Source organism: Lithobates pipiens, unplaced genomic scaffold, assembly GCF_037356315.1.
Source record: "Lithobates pipiens isolate NorthernLeopardFrog02 unplaced genomic scaffold, aLitPip1_a1.2 Scaffold_8, whole genome shotgun sequence".
NCBI lineage: Eukaryota > Metazoa > Chordata > Amphibia > Anura > Ranidae > Lithobates > Lithobates pipiens.
In genome coordinates this window covers 128,179,163-128,198,739 of record NW_027507903.1, presented here as the reverse complement: position 1 = coordinate 128,198,739, position 19,577 = coordinate 128,179,163, and the positions used below count along the sequence as shown (strand labels likewise).

General features: G+C 42.8%; 1 protein-coding gene across 2 annotated transcripts in view; it reads left to right on the top strand.

Annotated features, from left to right (window-relative positions):
- The window catches only part of LOC143960994 (protein tyrosine phosphatase domain-containing protein 1-like), a 92,353-nt gene extending 73,964 nt beyond the window's left edge, over positions 1-18,389 (top strand). For both annotated transcript variants that reach the window (XM_077470087.1, XM_077470088.1), the window contains 2 exons: positions 3,760-3,870; positions 11,783-18,389. In XM_077470087.1, coding sequence (XP_077326213.1) covers positions 3,760-3,870; positions 11,783-11,950 — 279 coding nt within the window. In that variant the 3' untranslated portion in view covers positions 11,951-18,389. The remainder of the gene's footprint in view (positions 1-3,759; positions 3,871-11,782) is intronic.
- The last annotated feature ends 1,188 nt before the right edge of the window (positions 18,390-19,577 follow it).

The following is a 19,577-nucleotide window of genomic DNA, read 5'->3' as shown; positions in this document are numbered from 1 at the left end:
ACAATAATCGGCCAACTAATCGATTATGAAAATAATCGTTAGTTGCCGCCCTAAACAACACCCCCTTTAAGCCAATATTTAGTGCAATTTAAGACATGTCCACTGTTCACCACGACACGCTTTGCGCCATATTGTTGTTGTTCTTAATGCCTAGGGTCCGCTTTTGATCTTGCACACAGGTCTGCTGATTTCATATGCCCCTGCCCCAAAAATTGGCAAAAAAAGATGTAAAAAATCATCTTTTTTTGGGGGGGGGGGGGGGGGTGTCCCTGAATGGCAGTTTGGAAATGTGGTCACCCTATGCGAAACGTAACAAATGAAACGATTTGTCATGACAGAGGCATGAATCGGTGTGCCGCAATTTGCGACTGATAACGAACCGAACTGTGGAGCGTGGAATGCATGAGACGGAATGACTAGCAGGAGTCAACATGAATCGTTGTGTTGCAGATGCGACTGGATTCGGATCGGAGTGATGGGTATATGAGACGAATGGAATGATTGCCATGACAGAAACACAAATTGGTGTGCCTCAATTGCAACTGACAATGAACAGGACTGTGGAGCATGGAATGGAATGAGATGGAATGACTAGAATGAGCCGTTAGGAATTGGTGCGCCGCAGATATGACTGGATTCAAATTGGAGTGAATGGTATGCGAAGTAACATTGGATGCCATGACAGAGACCAGAATCGGTGTGCTGCGATTGCAACTGACAGCGAACCGGACTGCGGAGCATGGCATGAGATGACATGACAAAACTAGCCGGGACGAATCGGTGAGTCACTAGTGCGACTGGTTTCGGACCAGAGGGTAATGTGAACTAAAATAACTGAAATGAGACAGTAGGGGTTATTTACTAAAGGCAAATCCACTTTGCACTACAAGTGCAAAGTGCACTTGAAATTGCACTGAAAGTGCACTTGGAAGTTAAATCTAATGCCGCATACACACGACCGGACTTTTCGAGGCACTAGGTCCGACGGTCTTTCTGACGGACTTTCGGCGGAGTTCCGACAGACTTTCCGAATGAACAGACTTGGCCACACACAATCACACCAAAGTCCGACGGATTCGAACGTGATGACGTACGACCGGACTAGAATAAGGAAGTTCATAGCCAGTAGCCAATAGCTGCCCTAGCGTCGTTTTTTTCCGTCGGACTAGCATACACATGAACGGATTTCTCGGTCTGGTGGATTTCCGGTGGAAAAATGTAAAACATGTTCTATTTCTAAAGCCCGCCAGATTTTTGACAAGCAAAGGTCTGATGGAGTCCACACACGATCAAATTGTCCAACAGACTCGTTCCGTCTGACCTTTGCTGTCAAAAAGTATGGTTGTGTGTACGCGGCATAAGGGGTAGATCTGAAATGAGGGGAAGCTCTGCTGATTTTATTATCCAATCATGTGCAAGCTAAAATTCTGTTTTTTATTTTCCTTGCATGTCCCCCTCGGATCTACAGCGACTGCACTTCCAAGTGCCCTTTCAGTGCAATTTTAAGTGCACTTTGCACTTGTAGTGCAAAGTGGATTTGCCTTTTAAATAACCCCCAGTGTTTTCTAAGTGAAATGGACCGACGTATGTGGCGTGTAACAACAAGGTAAGAGACTGTACGAATGAAACCAATGAAAAACGGCTCAATGTTTTTGCTCACAAACTGAGCCACGAGTTTGTCGTTTAGCACAAGGCTAACTAAGGCTGCATATGGAGACTTAACGAATGACTCGTAAGTTCCGTAGTGGGATTTGGTGATACGGGGTACCTGGCAAACAACGATGCATTAAATGAAGAAATTATATATGAATCCTACCTACGACAATTGAGCAAGACTTGATCTACGAAAAACCACGAACGGAGACCTGAAAGCCTCTGGAAGTTCGGACATGCAACTCACAAACATCGAGTGAGTTGGAAGAGTCGGCCTAGTGACGCAACGAATCGCACACAGGAACCGACAAAGACCACAGATGAGTGGGCTGCTTAAATACCTCCTGGACTCTTCCCATTATTATTCCCATTATTATTATACAGGATTTATATAGCGCCAACAGTTTACGCAGCGCTTTACAATATAAAAGGGAGACAATACAGTTAAAATACAATAAAATACAAGAGGATTAAGAGGGCCCTGCTCACAAGAGTTTACAATCTAACAGGGTGGGGCAGATTGAGAGAGTTTAATATCACTTTAACAAGCAGTAACAGGTCATTCTTCTAGCTGCTTGCAATGTGATGTTATTTTTTCTCAAAACCCTCAAAGATCACAATAAAGACTTTCCAGTTACTGCAGGTTTTCTAACAGTTTAGAAGCTCCTACTGGGTATTTTCATTAGAAGGGTGACAGGCTGTTGTCATAGAAAAAAAGCTAAGATTTTAGTACTTCTGTTGTAACCTTTGAAGATTAATTTCTCCAACATGCCTATAGCTACAAAGATGAATGAGAGCTTGTTTTAAACTGCTTGTTTAAAATATGCAAATGCTTTACTGTGAATAGACTGGGTGCAGATTAAGTTTAATAAAATAGAGAGATACATAGAGATATTTTACTGACACAGATGTGGGTGGGGCTCGTTTATTGATATCCAAGATGCAGTAAAGTCACATGTTGGTACTGTGGCATTGTTATTATTTGGTAAAATAGAAGTAGCAAATACTCGTGGTGAACAGCAGCAAAGTGCTTGCTTAGCAATCCCAAAACATTATGGCATCAGAGTCTTGGTAATACAAGCAATTTGGGTACAACGACCTGTAGCAGCATTAGTGGTACTTTAACACAGGTCCAGTACTTATTATTTCACTTTAACTATGCTTACATTACTGGGAAAGCAACTGAGTGAAGAGGGTGGCAGATAGGCAGAGCAGTGGTGAAGGCAGACTGACAGAGTTCTTTGTCCCAGGGGAAAGCTGCTCTGTCCCTCCTCATCAGGAACCTCTCCCTGGTGCTAAGTGCACTGTCCCTCACCAGCATGGATCCTGCGCCAACTCTAGCCACTTTGCAAATGCACGCTAACTATAATGGGACAATATTTTTTATTCGCGCGACCCTCGCGAAAGATGGCCACGAAGGTAATCTTGTGTTGCCCGGTCTAATTGGACAGCTGCTCTCCTGATGATACCTACAGAATCATTAGAAGAACAAAGTTCTTCTCATCCTCCATTCTCTTTGTACAACGCCACCAAGAGAGGGGAGGATAAACTGCACCTGCCTACACACACTTTCACAAACACACTTCATACATTCCACCCTCCACTAACAGCACATCCCTCCCCGGCCACCTTAAAATTTTGCCCACACCCCTTTCAGTTCACACTGCATTCCTTCCTGTTCTTGCAGTGCAAACCTACCCAGCAACTTCCTCCTTACATGTCATGACATTTCTCCCATTTATCTCACCATTTTCTCATAGCGCGTCTCTCCCCAGCAAGCTTACTTCCACCCTACAAACAATGCATTGCTCCCTGGCCACCCCACCACCGTCCTCGCACTGAATCTCTCCTTACCTTTCCCTCCATGACTCCTTAAACCCCCATTCACAGTGCTTCCCTTTCTGGCCAAATCAGTCCCCATGCACCCAGCAATAACTTTGTGCTCCCAGTACATCCCTCCCTCCATCCAGCTTTAGTTCCAGGTCCAAAGTCCCTGTCCTGCTGTCATGACCACCTCCTTTACCTCCATCAGCATTAAACATTGTCCTCTCCGTTGCCTCTTACTAGATCATATAATAAAACAATTTTGTTGTTTGTGTATTGCAGAGTCAGGGGGAGATATTATGCTGTCTTCTGCAGTGTGTTAGCAAACTTCCTTCCCTGCCATGTACCCTGGAAGAGATGGTGTTAATGAGACTTATCAGAGCATTGACAAAGGTAGGTAACCCCTGAATTTTGCAAGAGATTTTTTAAATAAAATATCCTGTTAGCTACCGTACTTCTATTTATTGCAGTAAAAATTATAAGGGCTATAGCTGTGGATAACTGTTTAGAATTCTGAATTCTCGGTATCAAAAAACAAAACAAAAAAAAACAATTATTTCTTCTAAAACAGGAATTACTGCATAGTTTTGATACATACCATTTGCAGCTAACATGCAATGCTAGACAATTGCATCAGAAAGCCCAACATTCCCTCCAAACCTAGTATTACAAAAGCACCCTGTAAAAAATTTTATTGGTAAAATAAAGGTTTCATACAAATAAATACAAAATATTAAACCTATGAACTTTTATGAGCTTGAACCTAAATTTTCCAAAAACAAATTCCTTTTAGGTCTTCAGAGGTCATGATACATATTACAATCCTGTTTTGAAATCTGCAGATCTTTAAAAATAACTATAATTTGGATCACAGCTTTGGCCCCAGACATGCATTGCACACAACCACTGCGGTGTCATTATCATCAGGGCCATTTTAAGGCAGGGCAAAAGGGGAAGCTGCCATGGGCCCTGTCATTGTTGTGGGGCCCAAAACAGTTGCCTCATACTTGTCAACTACCCCAGTTTAAAATCCCTTGTCCCTTGAAGTTTTAGTCCTGTGCTGTGTCCCGATATCTCAGTGTGAAGTGTTGGTACTAATGCTGCCCAGCTCTGCCCTATTGTTGTGTACAGATGACTCCCATGCAGACCCTGTGTTTACATGTAAATAACCGGCATTGATATGTAAATAGCGGCGGCATTACTAAGTAAATAGCTGCGGCATTGATATGTAAATAAAGGCAGCATTCATATGTATATCATGCTCCCCTACAGTGAGGAGATGATGTGCTGTAACCTCTAGCAACTAATCAGTGAGCCGTAATGTGTGCTGTAACCTCTAGCAAGTTAGTAAGCAGTAATGATATGCTGTAACTGCCGCCAACCAATCGCAATTTCTGCCTGATCTGATACAGTAAACTGATTTTAAGTCTAGCTGCTATTTATTGCATGTCTCAGAGCAAGTGGAGAGTGAAATTGCATGGGGGGGGGGGGGGGAGAATTTTTTTTGCCCAGGGTCCAATTAATATTAAAGATGGCCCTGATTATCATGAATGGTTTAGCATTATTAAAAAATTGCAGGCTACCAAATGAACACATACTCTTTGTGATTTATCCAACCCCCTGTGCAAAGTAGAGGTTTTTTTATGCACTGAACACCATTGCAGTGCAGGGTATGCACAAACAGGAGAATTCAGCATGACATTGGAACAGCACAATGCCTCACTATGTTCAAATAAAATTACAAAATGATTGTATTGTGCTTCATTCATAACAGGGAGGTTGCATTGCAGATGGAAATAATGCTTTAGGGGCCATACTGCCAGATCTAATTTATCATTATTAAGTAAGAGTGGGGTGGTAAGGAATCATTGTCAGTATTTAATGGCTGGCTCTAGATAACACTAGGCTGCCAATGAAAGCATGAGATCCAGCCTATTAGTAGTTGGGGAAATGGGCATGAAACTTCCAGCTGCTGTACTTTCTTATACATAAATCTAGCAAATATCTATCATAAATCTACAGAATTTAACTTAAAGTGGAGTTCCAGTGATTCTTGGGTTTATTAAAAGTCAGCAGCTACAAAAAGTGTAGCTGTTGACATTTAATAAACTCACACTCACTTGTCCCACGATCCAGCAATGCGGCCGCCCAAACCCACGGTTCTCTCCCTTGCCTCTCCCCTGCACCGGCATCACAAATGTGGACACCCGGCTGTGACAGCTTGCGGCTTCACTTAGCATGTGCGAGTCATGCTGTGCCTCCTTAATGGACAGGAAATCTTCTGGGACCTGTGATGTGTCCCAGAAGATTGTAGGGAGGGAGGGGCAGAGGAGAACTTCCGTTTGAATTGCCTAGGTGGCCGAGTGGACGTGAGTGCTAGGTAACTGTCAAAATTAGGTACCCACACCCCCCACCCCCAAAAAAATGACATGCCAAATGTGGTATGTAGGGTGAGGAGTCCTTAACCACTTAACAACCGCCCATAGCCGATTAACGGCTTCAGGGTGGTTGTTTAACTCTGAGAGGCCGTTAATTAACGGCCTCCCAGAATTCTGCTCTTGTGCGCCCCCAGGGGCACGCACACGAGAGCATCCGTGACCGCCGGGTCCAGTGGACCCGGCGCATCACGGATCACGGTAAACGGCTGCTCATCGCGGCCGTTTACCACATGATCACTCCGTCAAATGGCGGAGTGATCACTTGTAAACAAACCGGTGTCATGTTATGACGCTGGTTCCTCCCTCCCCCTCTCTGTACCGATCAGTACAGCGGAGGGGAAAGAGATCGGTGTCAGCAGCGCTGTGGGCTGCATCTGCAGTGCCCACATCGCTGCTCACCGAATTTAACCCCTCCATACCCTGGCAATACTCTGCAATACCCCCCAATACTCTGCAATACCCGCCAATACTCTCCAATACCCGCCAATACTCTGCAATACCCGCCAATACTCTGCAATACTCGCCAATACTCTGCAATACCCGCCAATACTCTGCAATACCCGCCAATACTCTGCAATACCCCCAATACTCTACAATACCCCCTAATACTCTGCAATAACTGCCAATACTCTCCAATACCTGCCAATACTCTCCAATACCCGCCAATACTCTGCAATACCCGCCAATACTCTGCAATACCCCGCCAATACTCTGCAATACCCTGCCATAAATTACCATACCCAGCCATACTTGGAGATACCCTACAATACCCAGCCATACACGGATATACCCAGCCATACTCGGAGATACCCAGCCATACTCGGTGATACCCTGCAATACCCAGCCATAGATGCCCCCCCATCACCGCCCGCCGGTGCTTCTACCAACTCGCCAATACGATCAAAGCCAGAATCTTTTTTTTATTTCAGGCTTTCCAGCCTAGAGGTGACATGCAGGGTCTTATTGACCCCAGATCTCACTGTAAAGAGGACCTGTCATCCCATATTCCTATTACAAGGGATGTTTACATTCCTTGTAATAGGAATAAAAGTGATCAAAAATTTATTTTTGGGGAAAAAAAATGTCAAACTAAAATAAAGTAAAATGAACAATAAAAAAAAAAAAAAAATTTAAAGCGCCCCTGTTCCCATGTGCTCGCATGCAGAAGCGAACGCATACGTAAGCCCCGCCCACACATGAAAACGGTGTTCAAACCACACAAGTGAGGTATCGCCGTGAACGTTAGAACGAGAGCAATAATTCTAGCCCTAGACCTCCTCTGTAACTCAAAACATGTAACCAGTAAAAAAAATTTAAAGCATCCCCTATGGGGATTTTTAAGTAGCGACGTTTGGCGCCATTCCACGGGCATGTGCAATTTTGAAGAGTGACATGTTCGATATCTATTTACTCAGCATAACTTCATCTTTCACTTTATGCAAAAATTGGGCTAACTTTACTGTTTTTTTTTCTTAAGCACAAAACAGTTTTTCCCCCCAAAAAAACGCGTTCGAAAAATTGCTGAGCAAATACCGTGTGAGTTAAAAATTTGCAACGACCACCATTGTATTCTCTAGGGTCTTTGCTAAAAAAACATATATAATGTTTTGGGGTTCTATGTAATTTTCTAGCAAATAAATGATGATTTTTACATGTAGGAGAGAAATGTCAGAATTGTCCTGGGTGCTCCAGAACGCCTGATGGCGCTCCCTGAATTTTGGGCCTCTGTATGTGGCCACGCTGTGTAAAAATCTCACACATGTGGTATCGCCGTACTCGGGAGTAATAGCAGAATGTGTTTTGGGGTGTAATTTGTGGTATGCATATGCTGTGTGTGAGAAATAAACTGATAATATGACAATTTTGTGGAAAAAAAATAAAAAATAAAGGAAAAAAAATCTTGATTTTGCAAAGAATTGTGGGAAAAAATGACAACTTCAAAAAACTCATCATGCCTCTTACTAAATACCTTGGAATGTCTTCTTTCCATAAAGGGGTCATTTGGGGGGTATTTGTAATGTTATGGCATGTTGGGGTCTCAAGGATTGAAATAGGCCGTCAGTACTTCAGGTGTGATCAATTTTCAGATATTGGCACCATAGCTTGTGGACTCCATAACTTTCAAAAAGACCAAATAATATCCACCAATTGTACTTATTTTTATCAAAGATATGTAGTAGTATAAATCTTGGCCAAAATTTATGAAGAAAAATTACTAATCTGCTAAATTTTATAACAGAAACGAAGAAAAATTCATTTTTTTACAGAATTTTTGGTCTTTTTTCTTTTATAGCACAAAAAATAAAAAACCAAGAGGTGATTAAATACCACCAAAAGAAAGCTCTATTTGTGTGAAAAAAAGGACAAAAATTTCATATGGGTACAGTGTTGCATGACTGAGTAATTGTCATTCAAAATGTGAGAGCACCAAAAGCTGAAAATTGGTCTGGTTATTAAGGGTGTTTAAGTGCCCAGTGGTCAAGTGGTTAAAGTGGAACTTCCACTTTTGTGTGAAACTCTGCTTTAAAGGCTAAGTTCACCTTTCGGAAAATGTCATATGTTACACCTGTATTTAGGGAGTAACGTGACATATTCCTAAACACCACTGATTGTGGGTGCAATGCTTTGCAGGATCCTGTGGGAAAAATAATAAATGCTCACTTTTTCCTGCAAAAATATTAGCATTTATTTTTTTCCTTAACGGTGGACTTAGCCTTTATAGTGTATCTAAAGCCAAAACTTTTTTTAATGGTAATGGTTAGACCCTCTATTAGCTTTGCTTTGACGTCTGAATACCCATTCTATTTGTCCCGGTGACCAACGTTACTATAAAAGAATGTAATGGGAAATCCAAAATTTCACAGATATTACTAAAACAGGAATACAGAGAAAGTACAGTGGAGATTATTCTCACTTTAGAGGAATTTCCTCTCACTTGGTGATTTGTTTCTAGGACAAGAGTGTTAACCATTCCATACTAATCCAAAACAAAAAAATAGATTTTTGTACTTGCTGTAAAATCCTTTTCTGGAGATCATTGGGGGACACAGGATTCGAAAATGATTGGAGTATACTGTTGTCTATAGGAGGATGTGGATACTGGAAAACAAAAATCAGCGAGCAGCCTGGCATAACTCCTTAAATTTCCAACATGCCTCAGTTTTGTTATAAGCAGTGCCTAGAGAAAGACCATAAACACAGAAGGGTCTGTGTCCCTTAAATAACTTTAAGGAAACACATTTACAGTGAGTAAAAAAATTCTATTTTCTTCCTCACTTATTGAGGGACATAGGATTCAGAGACTATGGGATGTCCAAAAGCAGTCAAAATGAGGGATAGGCCACACAAAAAACAAAAAACCAACAAATCCAAAAATAAATAGCAGAAAAAATGGAATGGCCTGCAGCTCAAACAGCCACCTGAAGGATGTTATGTCTGAAGCTTGCATCATGTGAGGCTTGAACATCCAACTAGTAAAATGTATTGAATATGTGACCAGATATAGTAGAGTGTGTCTTGACAGCAAAGGGAAACACATGATCCTCAAGCCCTAAACTTGACTGATGATCTGTCTGAACCACAGAGAAATGGTGGGTCGGGAAGCATGTTCCCCTTTACGTGCACGTTAGGAATGACAAACACAGAGTCAGTCTTTCTAAGGGAAGAAATCGCTTTGAGGTAAACATGCACAACTCAAACTACATTCAGACAATAAACGGAAATCTTTTCTGATGTACTGGGACTGGACACGGGGATGAAAACGGAATGTCTGTGTTGAAGTGCAAGGCCGACACCACCTTAAGAAGGAGGCTCTAGCCTTTAACACCTCCTTGTCTTTGTGTAAGACAAGAAACGTTTCCTTTAAAATGCCCGTTCAGACACATGTGACAAGATATGCAACCTTGGGAAAGTGGATCCTGAGTTGGAGGTGACTGAAGGAAAATTGGGCAAAAGGGAGTGCCTCAAAATAAACTGCAAATAGGCTCCTGGAGTCTCATAGAGAAAGAATACATTGGTTGACTCATGGACTGAAGTGTGAAAGTCTGGAAGGGGAGAGCTAGATTTTTGTGGGAGAAGAACTCTGGCTAGAGCTGGGTCTAGAATCAAAGCCAATTATTCCAAGTGATGAGTCAGCTCCAACACAGACTTCTGAAGGTTTAGATACCACCTGAACATATTTAGGTTGTGAATTGTCCACACTATATTGTTGGACAGAACCTGTGCCGACAATTCCCTTAACTGGAAGTCATCTAGATACCCCACAATGGGGATGCCCTGGGAATGTAAAAAGGCAAGCATGGGGCTAGAACATTGGTAAACATATGAGGGGCAGATGAAAGGCTGGATGGCAAGGCCACAAACTGAAAGTTCTGTGGACCCCATGGCAGCAGCAAATGAATTGCTGATGTGCTGGAAAACAGAAACATGCAAATATGCTTCTTTGATGTCTACATAAACCAGAAAGTCTTTCTGATGAAGGAAAGCTATGACAAACCTGGTGATTTCCATGCAGAATGTTTGAGACCCAATGTCCCCATTTAAAAAGATTGAAATAAAATCCATGAGACCTTTCCAACACAGAAACTAGGATGATAACCTATTGCTCCAGAAGACTTGCAAGGGCCACATGGATGGCAACTAATATGCATGGTGACAGTGGAAGGTAAAACAGGGGGGAAGTTGGAAGTTTGTAGCCAGAGGAAACAACCCCCCCCCCCCCCCCCCATTAGGTGCCTTCAAAGGCTAAAGTACATCCCTGTACTTTGGAAAGGAGGAGCCCCTTTATACTGAATTAGGACTCTAGGTTTGAGTAATTTATTGGTCCAAGGTTTTTGATTAAACCCTTCCCATGAATTATGTCCATTCCCATATTTTTTGACTGAAAACATCACAACCATAGCAGGTAGCAATGCAAGGGCTGCCAGAGAAAACAAGGTGTTGTCAAAAATCTCTAAATGTATTTTTATGGGATCCTTAAATTCTGGTGCACCCTCTACAGGAATTGTCAGTGCTTTATTAAGACAGGCCACTGTATCAAAGCAGTATTGGATTGTAAAACATTTGGGAGGTTCAAAGAGTTTATCAGAAGTTCCCAGAGTACGTAAAGGACATTTGGGAAAAGCATGTGCAAGGGGACATTTTAGACTGGAGGAAGCTCCAGGCTGCAGCTCCATTGTTATGTAGGTGCTCCCTGCATCAATAAGAGCAGAAATGGGCTACCTAAACCTGAGAGTTATGATGGTTGCCTGTGACCCCTCAGGAGGAACCTCATCCGGCAAGGATTTGTGAGACTCTTTATCAGCTAGAGGCTCTGAGGATACTAACACTGCAGGTATGCCAGATGATGAATTTGAAGGGGAAGGTATAGAGTCAGCAACTAAATGTGCAATATTCTGGAGCTTATATGTTGCAATGCCATAGATCAGGTGTCTCCAAACTGTGGCTGAATGTGGCCCTTTGTTTGCCTTTATTCGGACCTTGGGGCACTACTAATCCAATTGACACCAATTATGGGGCCTTGCTTTCTTCCACTGATGTTAAGACATTTTCTGCTCCCACTGGCCAATCACACAATCTGCGCCTCCCCATAAAAGTCTGAAGGACAGTAAGCCCTTTGTTTAAAAAGTTTGGAGACCCCTGTCATACATCACCAGTAGGTGAAAACTAAACTCTAAAAACTTGGCCTAGGGAAAACAGGGGTACTGGATGTGAAAAATCATTCCAAGAGAATCCCTTTAAAGTCATGGATAAAATAGATGTAATTTTTGGTTTCCAATCTGCAGGACAGTGTTGACTAGTCTCCTAAATCAAGCCAGTTGTTCCTGTGTCTCTCTTATGTTCAACATTGTATTTATTTCCTTTCACAGCAGCCACCTGATATGCCACATTTGCCTCCAGTTCTGTTCCTGCAGCTTCGCTCTATTGTACAAGAGATAAGAGCTCAGGGAGTCATGTCCCGGGCACATCGCAAAGCAACAGATACAGCAAAACATGGACAGCAAAATACAGAGAAGAATGAAGAAAAGAGCAGTTAATAGTGACCTGTATAGTAGTTTAGTACTTGTGCACAAATCACAAGAATTATGTATGTATATTTAACAAAAACTGCAAGCATTTGTATGTACTATATGTTTACATTTTCTTGATAAAACGGTGCATGGAATATAAACCAGATATGGCCTCATTTATCACCAGTAGGAAACGCATGTATTGCGCACCAGTCAGGCTTGTAACTGTGTTCAAAATCATAAATTGCATATTGTTAATCAGTAGCATCAACAGCAGAAGTTGCTTTTTAGAAAAAAAGATTGAAGAAAACGTCCCACTTCCATTAACGCGTTCTGTTTCCCAGGGGGGAAAGTACATGTAGTACTATCTCCCAACTTTCTTGGTGCTACCTAAGGCTAGCTATAAGGTCAGACAGGGCACCCCTCCTCACTCAGCGACCATCTGACAACACTGCAAGCAAGGAGATGGCTGCTTTTGCAAACAACACTTTTTTCCATCTCTTAGCACTTGCTTCCGCTTGTCCGTAACACTTTAGCTGACAAGCCCCCCCCCTGCATTTAACATGAGACAGAAAAGTGCTTGGAGACGGAGAAAATCATCTTCTGTCAAAGCAGTAGTCTCCTTGCTAGCTATGTTGTTGGACTGCCATAAAGGGACAAAATGCAGACACACATATGCAGACAGCAGGACCAGGACAAATTGGGGGTGGAGGGTGGGGTGGAAGGGACACGTGACCTGGGCGCAGTGTTGATATGTGGCACATTGGGATTTTCAACTGCTTCATTCCCTGGCACCTCACTGAGAAGAGGGACTGCAGCGTCACTCCTGTTAAAAGGTGCAGAAGCCATGATAGCTGCTGGAGGGAGGATTCTGCTCTCTCCTCCCTTCAATAACAGCATACTGATAGATGGATAGATAGGCTCCTGCTGAGAACACACCTTAACCACTTCCTTACTGGGCACTTAAACCCCCTTCCTGCCCAGACCAATTTTTAGCTTTCAGAGTTGTCACATTTTTTATGACAATTGCATGGTCATGCAATGCTGTACCCAAATAACATTTTTATAATTTTTTTCCCAAAAATATAGCTTTCTTTTGGTTTGATGGTATTCAATCACTGCTGTTTTTTTTTATTTTTTGTTAGAAAACGAAAAAAGACCGAAAATTGTGAAAAAAACAAAACAGTTTTATAATTTGTTATAACATTTTGCAAACAGATCATTTTTCTCCCTCATTGATGTACCCTGATGAGGCTGCACTGATGGGCACTGATGGGCTGCACTGATAAGGCAGCACTAATGGACACTGATAAGTGGCACAAGTGGGCACTGCGAGGTGGCACTGGGTGGCACTGATAGGTGGAACTGAAGGGCACTGATAGGTGGCACCGATGGGCACTGATGGATGGCTATGATAGGCACCAATGGGCACTGGTAGGTGACACTGATGGGCAGCACTGCTAGGTGGCACTGATGGGCAATGATTGGTAACACTGGTGGGCATTGATAGGTGGCATTGGTGGGTATTGATAGATGGCACTGCTTAGTGGCATTGATATGCGCTGGTGGGCACTGATTGGTGGCACTGATATGCACTGGTGGGCACTGGCAGGTGGCACTGGTGGGCACAGATGAGGGGCTGTGGCTCTTCCTCTTTGGGACCAATGTCCCTTTCACAGAAGCCGGTGATCATTTTTTTACTCCTCACGCTGTCAAAAAAAGATTACCGTTCTTCTGTTTACATCACGTGATCAGCTGTCATTGGCTGACGGCTGATCACGTGGTAAGAGGCCGGCCCCTTACTCCTATCTGTGATCAGCTGAGTCTCATTGATCACAGAGCACTCCACGCGCACCCCCAAGAGCAGGCATGTCCAAAGTCCGGCCCGCGGGCCAATCGCGGCCCGCGGTCCGGTTTTGAACGGCCCGCCTGGTGTGCTGCGGGATCAGGGCTGTCAAATGAGCCGATCCCCGTCACTGTGAGAAGCTCCGTCGGCTTCAAAAGTGAAAGTAAAGTGCAGAGGAGTGTGCTGTGCTCTCTGCTTCCCCCTACAGTGCAGTACCCGGCTGAATAAGGAAATGGAATGGAAAGGTACTGTACTACAAGCTAGATTCGTTTTAAAAAGGCTTTATTTATGTGTATGTGTGTGTGTGTGCATGTGTGTCTGTATGTATGTATGTGTGTGCATGTGTGTCTGTATGTGTGCATGTGTGTCTGTATGTATATGTGTGCATGTCTGTCTGTATGTATGTGCATGTGTGTCTGTATGTATATGTGTGCATGTCTGTCTGTATGTATGTGCATGTGTGTCTGTATGTATGTGCATGTGTGTCTGTATGTGTATGTGTGCATGTGTGTCTGTATGTGTGTGTGTGCATGTGTGTCTGTATGTGTGTGTGTGTGTGTGTGCATGTCTGTCTGTATGTGTGTGTGTGCATGTCTGTATGTATGTATGTGTGTGCATGTCTGTCTGTATGCATGTGTGTGCATGTGTGTCTGTATGTATGTATGTGTGCATGTGTGTATGTGTGTGTGTGCATGTGTGTCTGTATGTATGTGTGTCTGTATGTATGTGTGTCTGTGCATGTGTGTGCATGTCTGTATGTATGTGTGTGCATGTGTGTCTATATGTGTGTGTGTGTGCATGTCTGTCTGTATGTATGTGTGTGTGTGTGTATGTGTGTCTGTATGTGCATGTGTGTCTGTGTGTGTGTGTGTGCATGTGTGTGTGTGTCTGTGCATGTATGATTGCATGTGTGTGTGTGTCCATGTATGTCTGTATGTATGCGTATGTGCATGTGTGTCTGTATGTATGTGCGTGTATGTCTGTCTGTATGTGTGTGCATGTATGTGTGTCTGTATGTGTGTGCAGCATGTGTGTCTGTATGTATCTGTGTGCATGTATGTGTGTGTGTGTATGTATGTCTGTATGTGCGTGTATGTATGTACGTGTATGTATGTATGTATGTGCCTGTATGTATGTATGTATGTATGTGTGTGCATGTGTCTGTATGTGTGTGTGTGTGTGCATGTGTCTGTATGTATGTAAGTATATGCATGTGTCTGTATGTGTATGCATGTGTCTGTATGTGTGTATGTCTGTGTGTATGTGTATGCATGTGTGTTACTTTTAATCCAGACCTCCCCCCTCCATTCTTGTACCATCAGAACTGCTTTTGTGGTGCTTGTGTGTGTGATAGCAGCCAGGATTGCTGCTCCTCTGAAAAGCAATCCATATACAGATCGCTTTTCAGAGGCATTTGAAAGGTGGTAAAGAGGCATTATGTTGCCTCCTCACCACCTGTTTTAAGCCCGTAAATGTAGCATCACTATACCGCAACTGTGCAGTCTACACAGTTGCGGGGTAGTTGCAGTGCAGGCCCATTCACCCTGAGCATACCTCCAGCTGCAGCCACAGCATGTGTACACCCCCAGCTGCTCCCTCTGCAGCTAGAGGGGGAGAAGTTGGGGGTGGTAAAAACAGCTTAACCATGTAGTTTTACTGCCCCTCCAATAAGCCCTTGGTTCACATCTGCATGGCTGCATGCTGTGTGTAGGGCAGCCCATGCATTTCAATGGGCTTCCATACCCACAAAAATGCAGGGAAAGAAGTCCCAGAGCTTTTTTTTTTTTTTTTATTGCGCTGCACCAAAAGCACCCCATGTTTCCAATGTGTGGGGTACCATTAAGACTTAACGGTACCCCTAAAGAACAGAGCATTCGTCTGTGTGTCGGGCAAACGAGCGCAACAAAGGCACGAGAATTTTTGTTGGGCCAGGTATGAGTGCTCGAATGACCGAATTTTAATGGTTCAAAGAATGTCAGGCAAAATGGTCGGCCCTCACACATGTTCACTTCATCGAATCTGGCCCTCTTTGAAAAAAGTTTGGACACCCCTGCCCAAGAGGGACAAGCAGCTCAAGCACGGGAGGACGTCATATGACGGTGTCCCAGCAATGTAGGTCCAGCTATAGCGTGGATGCAAGGAGGTTAATCTCAGTGTGGTTCTGTTGGGGAGTGAGGGAACACTGCCCTTCTTCCTGTCTACCTGTGACATATGACATGCCCAGAGATAGGAAGATAGGTCTTCATTCCCAGTGGGCACTGCGATGCGAAGAAGGTCACATGTGCCCTGCAGCAGAGACTTACTGGCTCCTAAATCTGGCCTTCCATCTCTCAGTCTAGCTGTACACAGGGCTATAGGAGGCTGCTATTACGAAAAAAAGTACTTACACTAGCTGCATTTAAAAAACACATACAGTATTTTATTCAATGAATTCGTAACTATATGAACTGATGTTTTCAATATCTATTTAGGATTTAGCTTAAGCCCTCAGCTTTTTGAACTCTTATTATTTCCTGCCTGTTTGCATTTTCTTATGATAAAATGACTAAAGATCACACCACAGTACTCATAGCTTTGTAGCTGCAGCACCATAGATTTTACGTCCCACACTATCCTAAAGGATTTATGTACATATACCGGTACTGCTTTTCTTCCTCATGCATGTCAATAATGAACATAAAAACACTCAAAGGTCTATGAAGCAGTCTGAAGCAATTGATAAGCTGATTATAGCAAACTCACAAGCAGGTCAAAAGGACACAAAAGCATACGACTTACTTCTGAGTATGCTGTCTATGTACGTGAACCATAACATGGCCAATATATTTTCTTCTATTTTCCCAGTTCAATGAGATGGAATCATCTGTGAAGAGCTCCAAAAGTGTATGCTTACAGAGCAATCAAAGGGAATAGGCAAAAGCACTTGTGATGCACCATTGCTATAGAACAGTGATGGCGAACCTTGGCACCCCAGATGTTTTGGAACTACATCTCCCATGATGCTCCACTACACTGCTGAGTGCATGAGCATAATGAGAAACGTAGTTCCAAAACATCTGGAGTGCCAAGGTTCGCCATCACTGCTAGAGTTAGCGTGACTCAAAATGTGTTCTATCAAACGGTGTAGCAGAACATTAATGGGTTAATCTAAAGTCTGTGTGATTCACTGTAGAAATATTTTCACAAACCTTCTAACCAGATCATTGTGAGGACAGTGGGATTATACATCCTGAAATCTGTCCTCTCTGAATCCTACATCACTAGGTTCACTAAAGCACCCAAGGAAGGTCTCAGGTTCACACTTTAGGCGGACGCGGGACTTGCTTTCCTGAACCTGCATTAAAAAAATGTGGTTCCCCTGATGAGGTAACTTATGATGAAATGCGTAGGGAAGAGCCGGCGGCTGTGACGCTATTGCACATGCGCTTGCATCCTCAAGGATTCTGGGAGTTGTAATTTATGTGAGTGCTTTTAACCTACTTTAAATTACATACTACTTACTTACACTATGGGAAGTTGTCTTGTTTTGTTTTTTATGCTGTGTACCTGGCCTTGATTGCATGGAGAATTACTATTATTATTATAATATTAATGATAATATCAAACGTTTGTAGACTTCTCTGGTAAGCCTCAGAGTGGTTGGGGGAGCACGGGGCTTGCATACTAGCTTTTTAAGAAGTTATTCACAGAAGTCACTGTGGACTATTATATGATTATTTATATTTATCTCTCTGTTTTGTGGATTGTTGTATGTTAGTTCATTTGTATCTTTTATTTTAAGCGCTGCAATTTTTGCATTTTATAGTTCATTGGTATAGTGTTTCCTATACTTGGTGTGAAAAAGCTTCTTGCAGTAGGCAAAAGGAATATTAGTTATGGAGAGAGATGCGTTCCCTGCAGGGCCGTTTTTAAGGCAGGGCAAAAGGGGCAGCTGCCCTGGGCCCTATCATTGTTGTGGGGCCCAAAGCAGCTGCCTCATACTTGCCAACTATCCTGGTTTAAATTACCTCGTTACCTAACCTAAACCTGATTTATGTCTGCATAGACTTTAGGAGGTAGATACTCAATGACCCTGTGAGGTGCTTTTTGAAGTCTTGCTGCAGCTGATTGCACAAAGCTCACATTAGTTGAACTGAGTACGCTCTATGATTATAAAGCTCGTGTTTTCCGGATAGCACTAGCAGCTCACTTAATTGCTTTCATTTGTTGCCAAGAATTGCTTTTTAATCAGAACTGAATGCATGAATGCATTTTATGGGAACATTAGCAGGATCAGAAGGCTATTGATAGCAAAGGCTATTGATGGCAAATCAAACACAATCCTACAAACTAATTCATTTTCTAATTCTTTAAAACTTTATTACTTTAAAACACTTTAAAACAAAATATACATTACAAATGATTAATTCAGGCACCTTTGTCGTATCTAAAATACAGAGTATGACAGGATACACCCGGTTTTACCACTTCCCTTTCCTACATTTGTGTTTAACTTGTTCTTAGAAGTGCTAAAATATTTCCATTTCTGATTTTATTTCACTGTTGAAATTTTATTAGATTACATTTTGTGATCACATTATTTTCTGTCAACAAACAAGCTGGATATTACAATAAAATACATTTTTCTATATTATATTTAAACTATTCGATCAACTGCTGTACTGTGTTTTTTTGGGGGGTAGAACAGGGAATGGACTTTGAAATTTTTCGTTCCAGTTCTTCACAGCCTATCCTTTTGGAACGGGTCATTGGGGTTGATTTACTAAAATTAGAGAGTACAAAATCTGGTGCAGCTGTGCATGGTAGCCAATCAGCTTCTAACTTTAGCTTGTTCAATTAAAGTGGGGTACCCCCTAACAAAAAAAAAATTAAAAGTCAGCAGCTACAAATACTGCAGCTGCTGGCTTTTAATAATCGGACACTTACCTGTCCCGGGTTCCAGCGATGCGGGGGAACGAAGCCCCCCCCTCGCTCCCCGCTCTGCTCGCGGCGCCGTCATGCATACTGTGGGCACCCGGCTGTGGCTTCACAGCCGGGCACCCACTGCGCATGCGCGAGCGGCGCAGGGCGCCGTGATACGTCGTACAGTCACCTGGGACACGTGACAGGTCCCAGGTGAATGTGCGGCGCGAGGGGAAGTGATGTCACCAGCCCGGGCAATGAAGAAGGCAGACTACGAGGGACCCCCTAGCAACCGGTATTTAGAGGTGAGTAAAAAATTTTTTTTTTGCCAATTATTTTTTTTTGATTTTTTTTAAGATTTTTAAGTAGTTTTATTTTTTGGGGGGCAACTCCACTTTAAGCCTTGACAATAAGCCCCCTGTTCACACCGGAACAACTTGTCATTACAAGTCGCACCCGATTGTCAGCAATTGTGCGACGCATCGATTTGAAAAAGTAGTTCCTGCACTACTACACTATCCTAACGTGGACCTTCAGTCATTATTTTCAACTTTCCATCTATTAACTCCTCTGTCCTTGTTGTTTTGAATTTGGATAGTAAAACATTTTTTTCTACCAGTAAATACCTTATAAAGCACACTTCCATTTTCTTGTCTGGTAAAAAGCCTAGGGTTATGATATCATGGGGGTGAGTCATAAGAGGGTGAATGAAAGCTGCAGAGCTGGAGGTGTGCCTCTGTGTATCTGTGTAAATCCAGGAAGTGAACAGGCAGCAGCTTCACCTGCCCACAATTAAAATGGCTGCAGCCAGATTCAGTGGAGGGAGATTTCTGCAGCATATTTGGCAAGCAAAGAATCACAGTATATATAAAATAATATGTAAAGTTGTTGAAGGGAAGCTTCAGA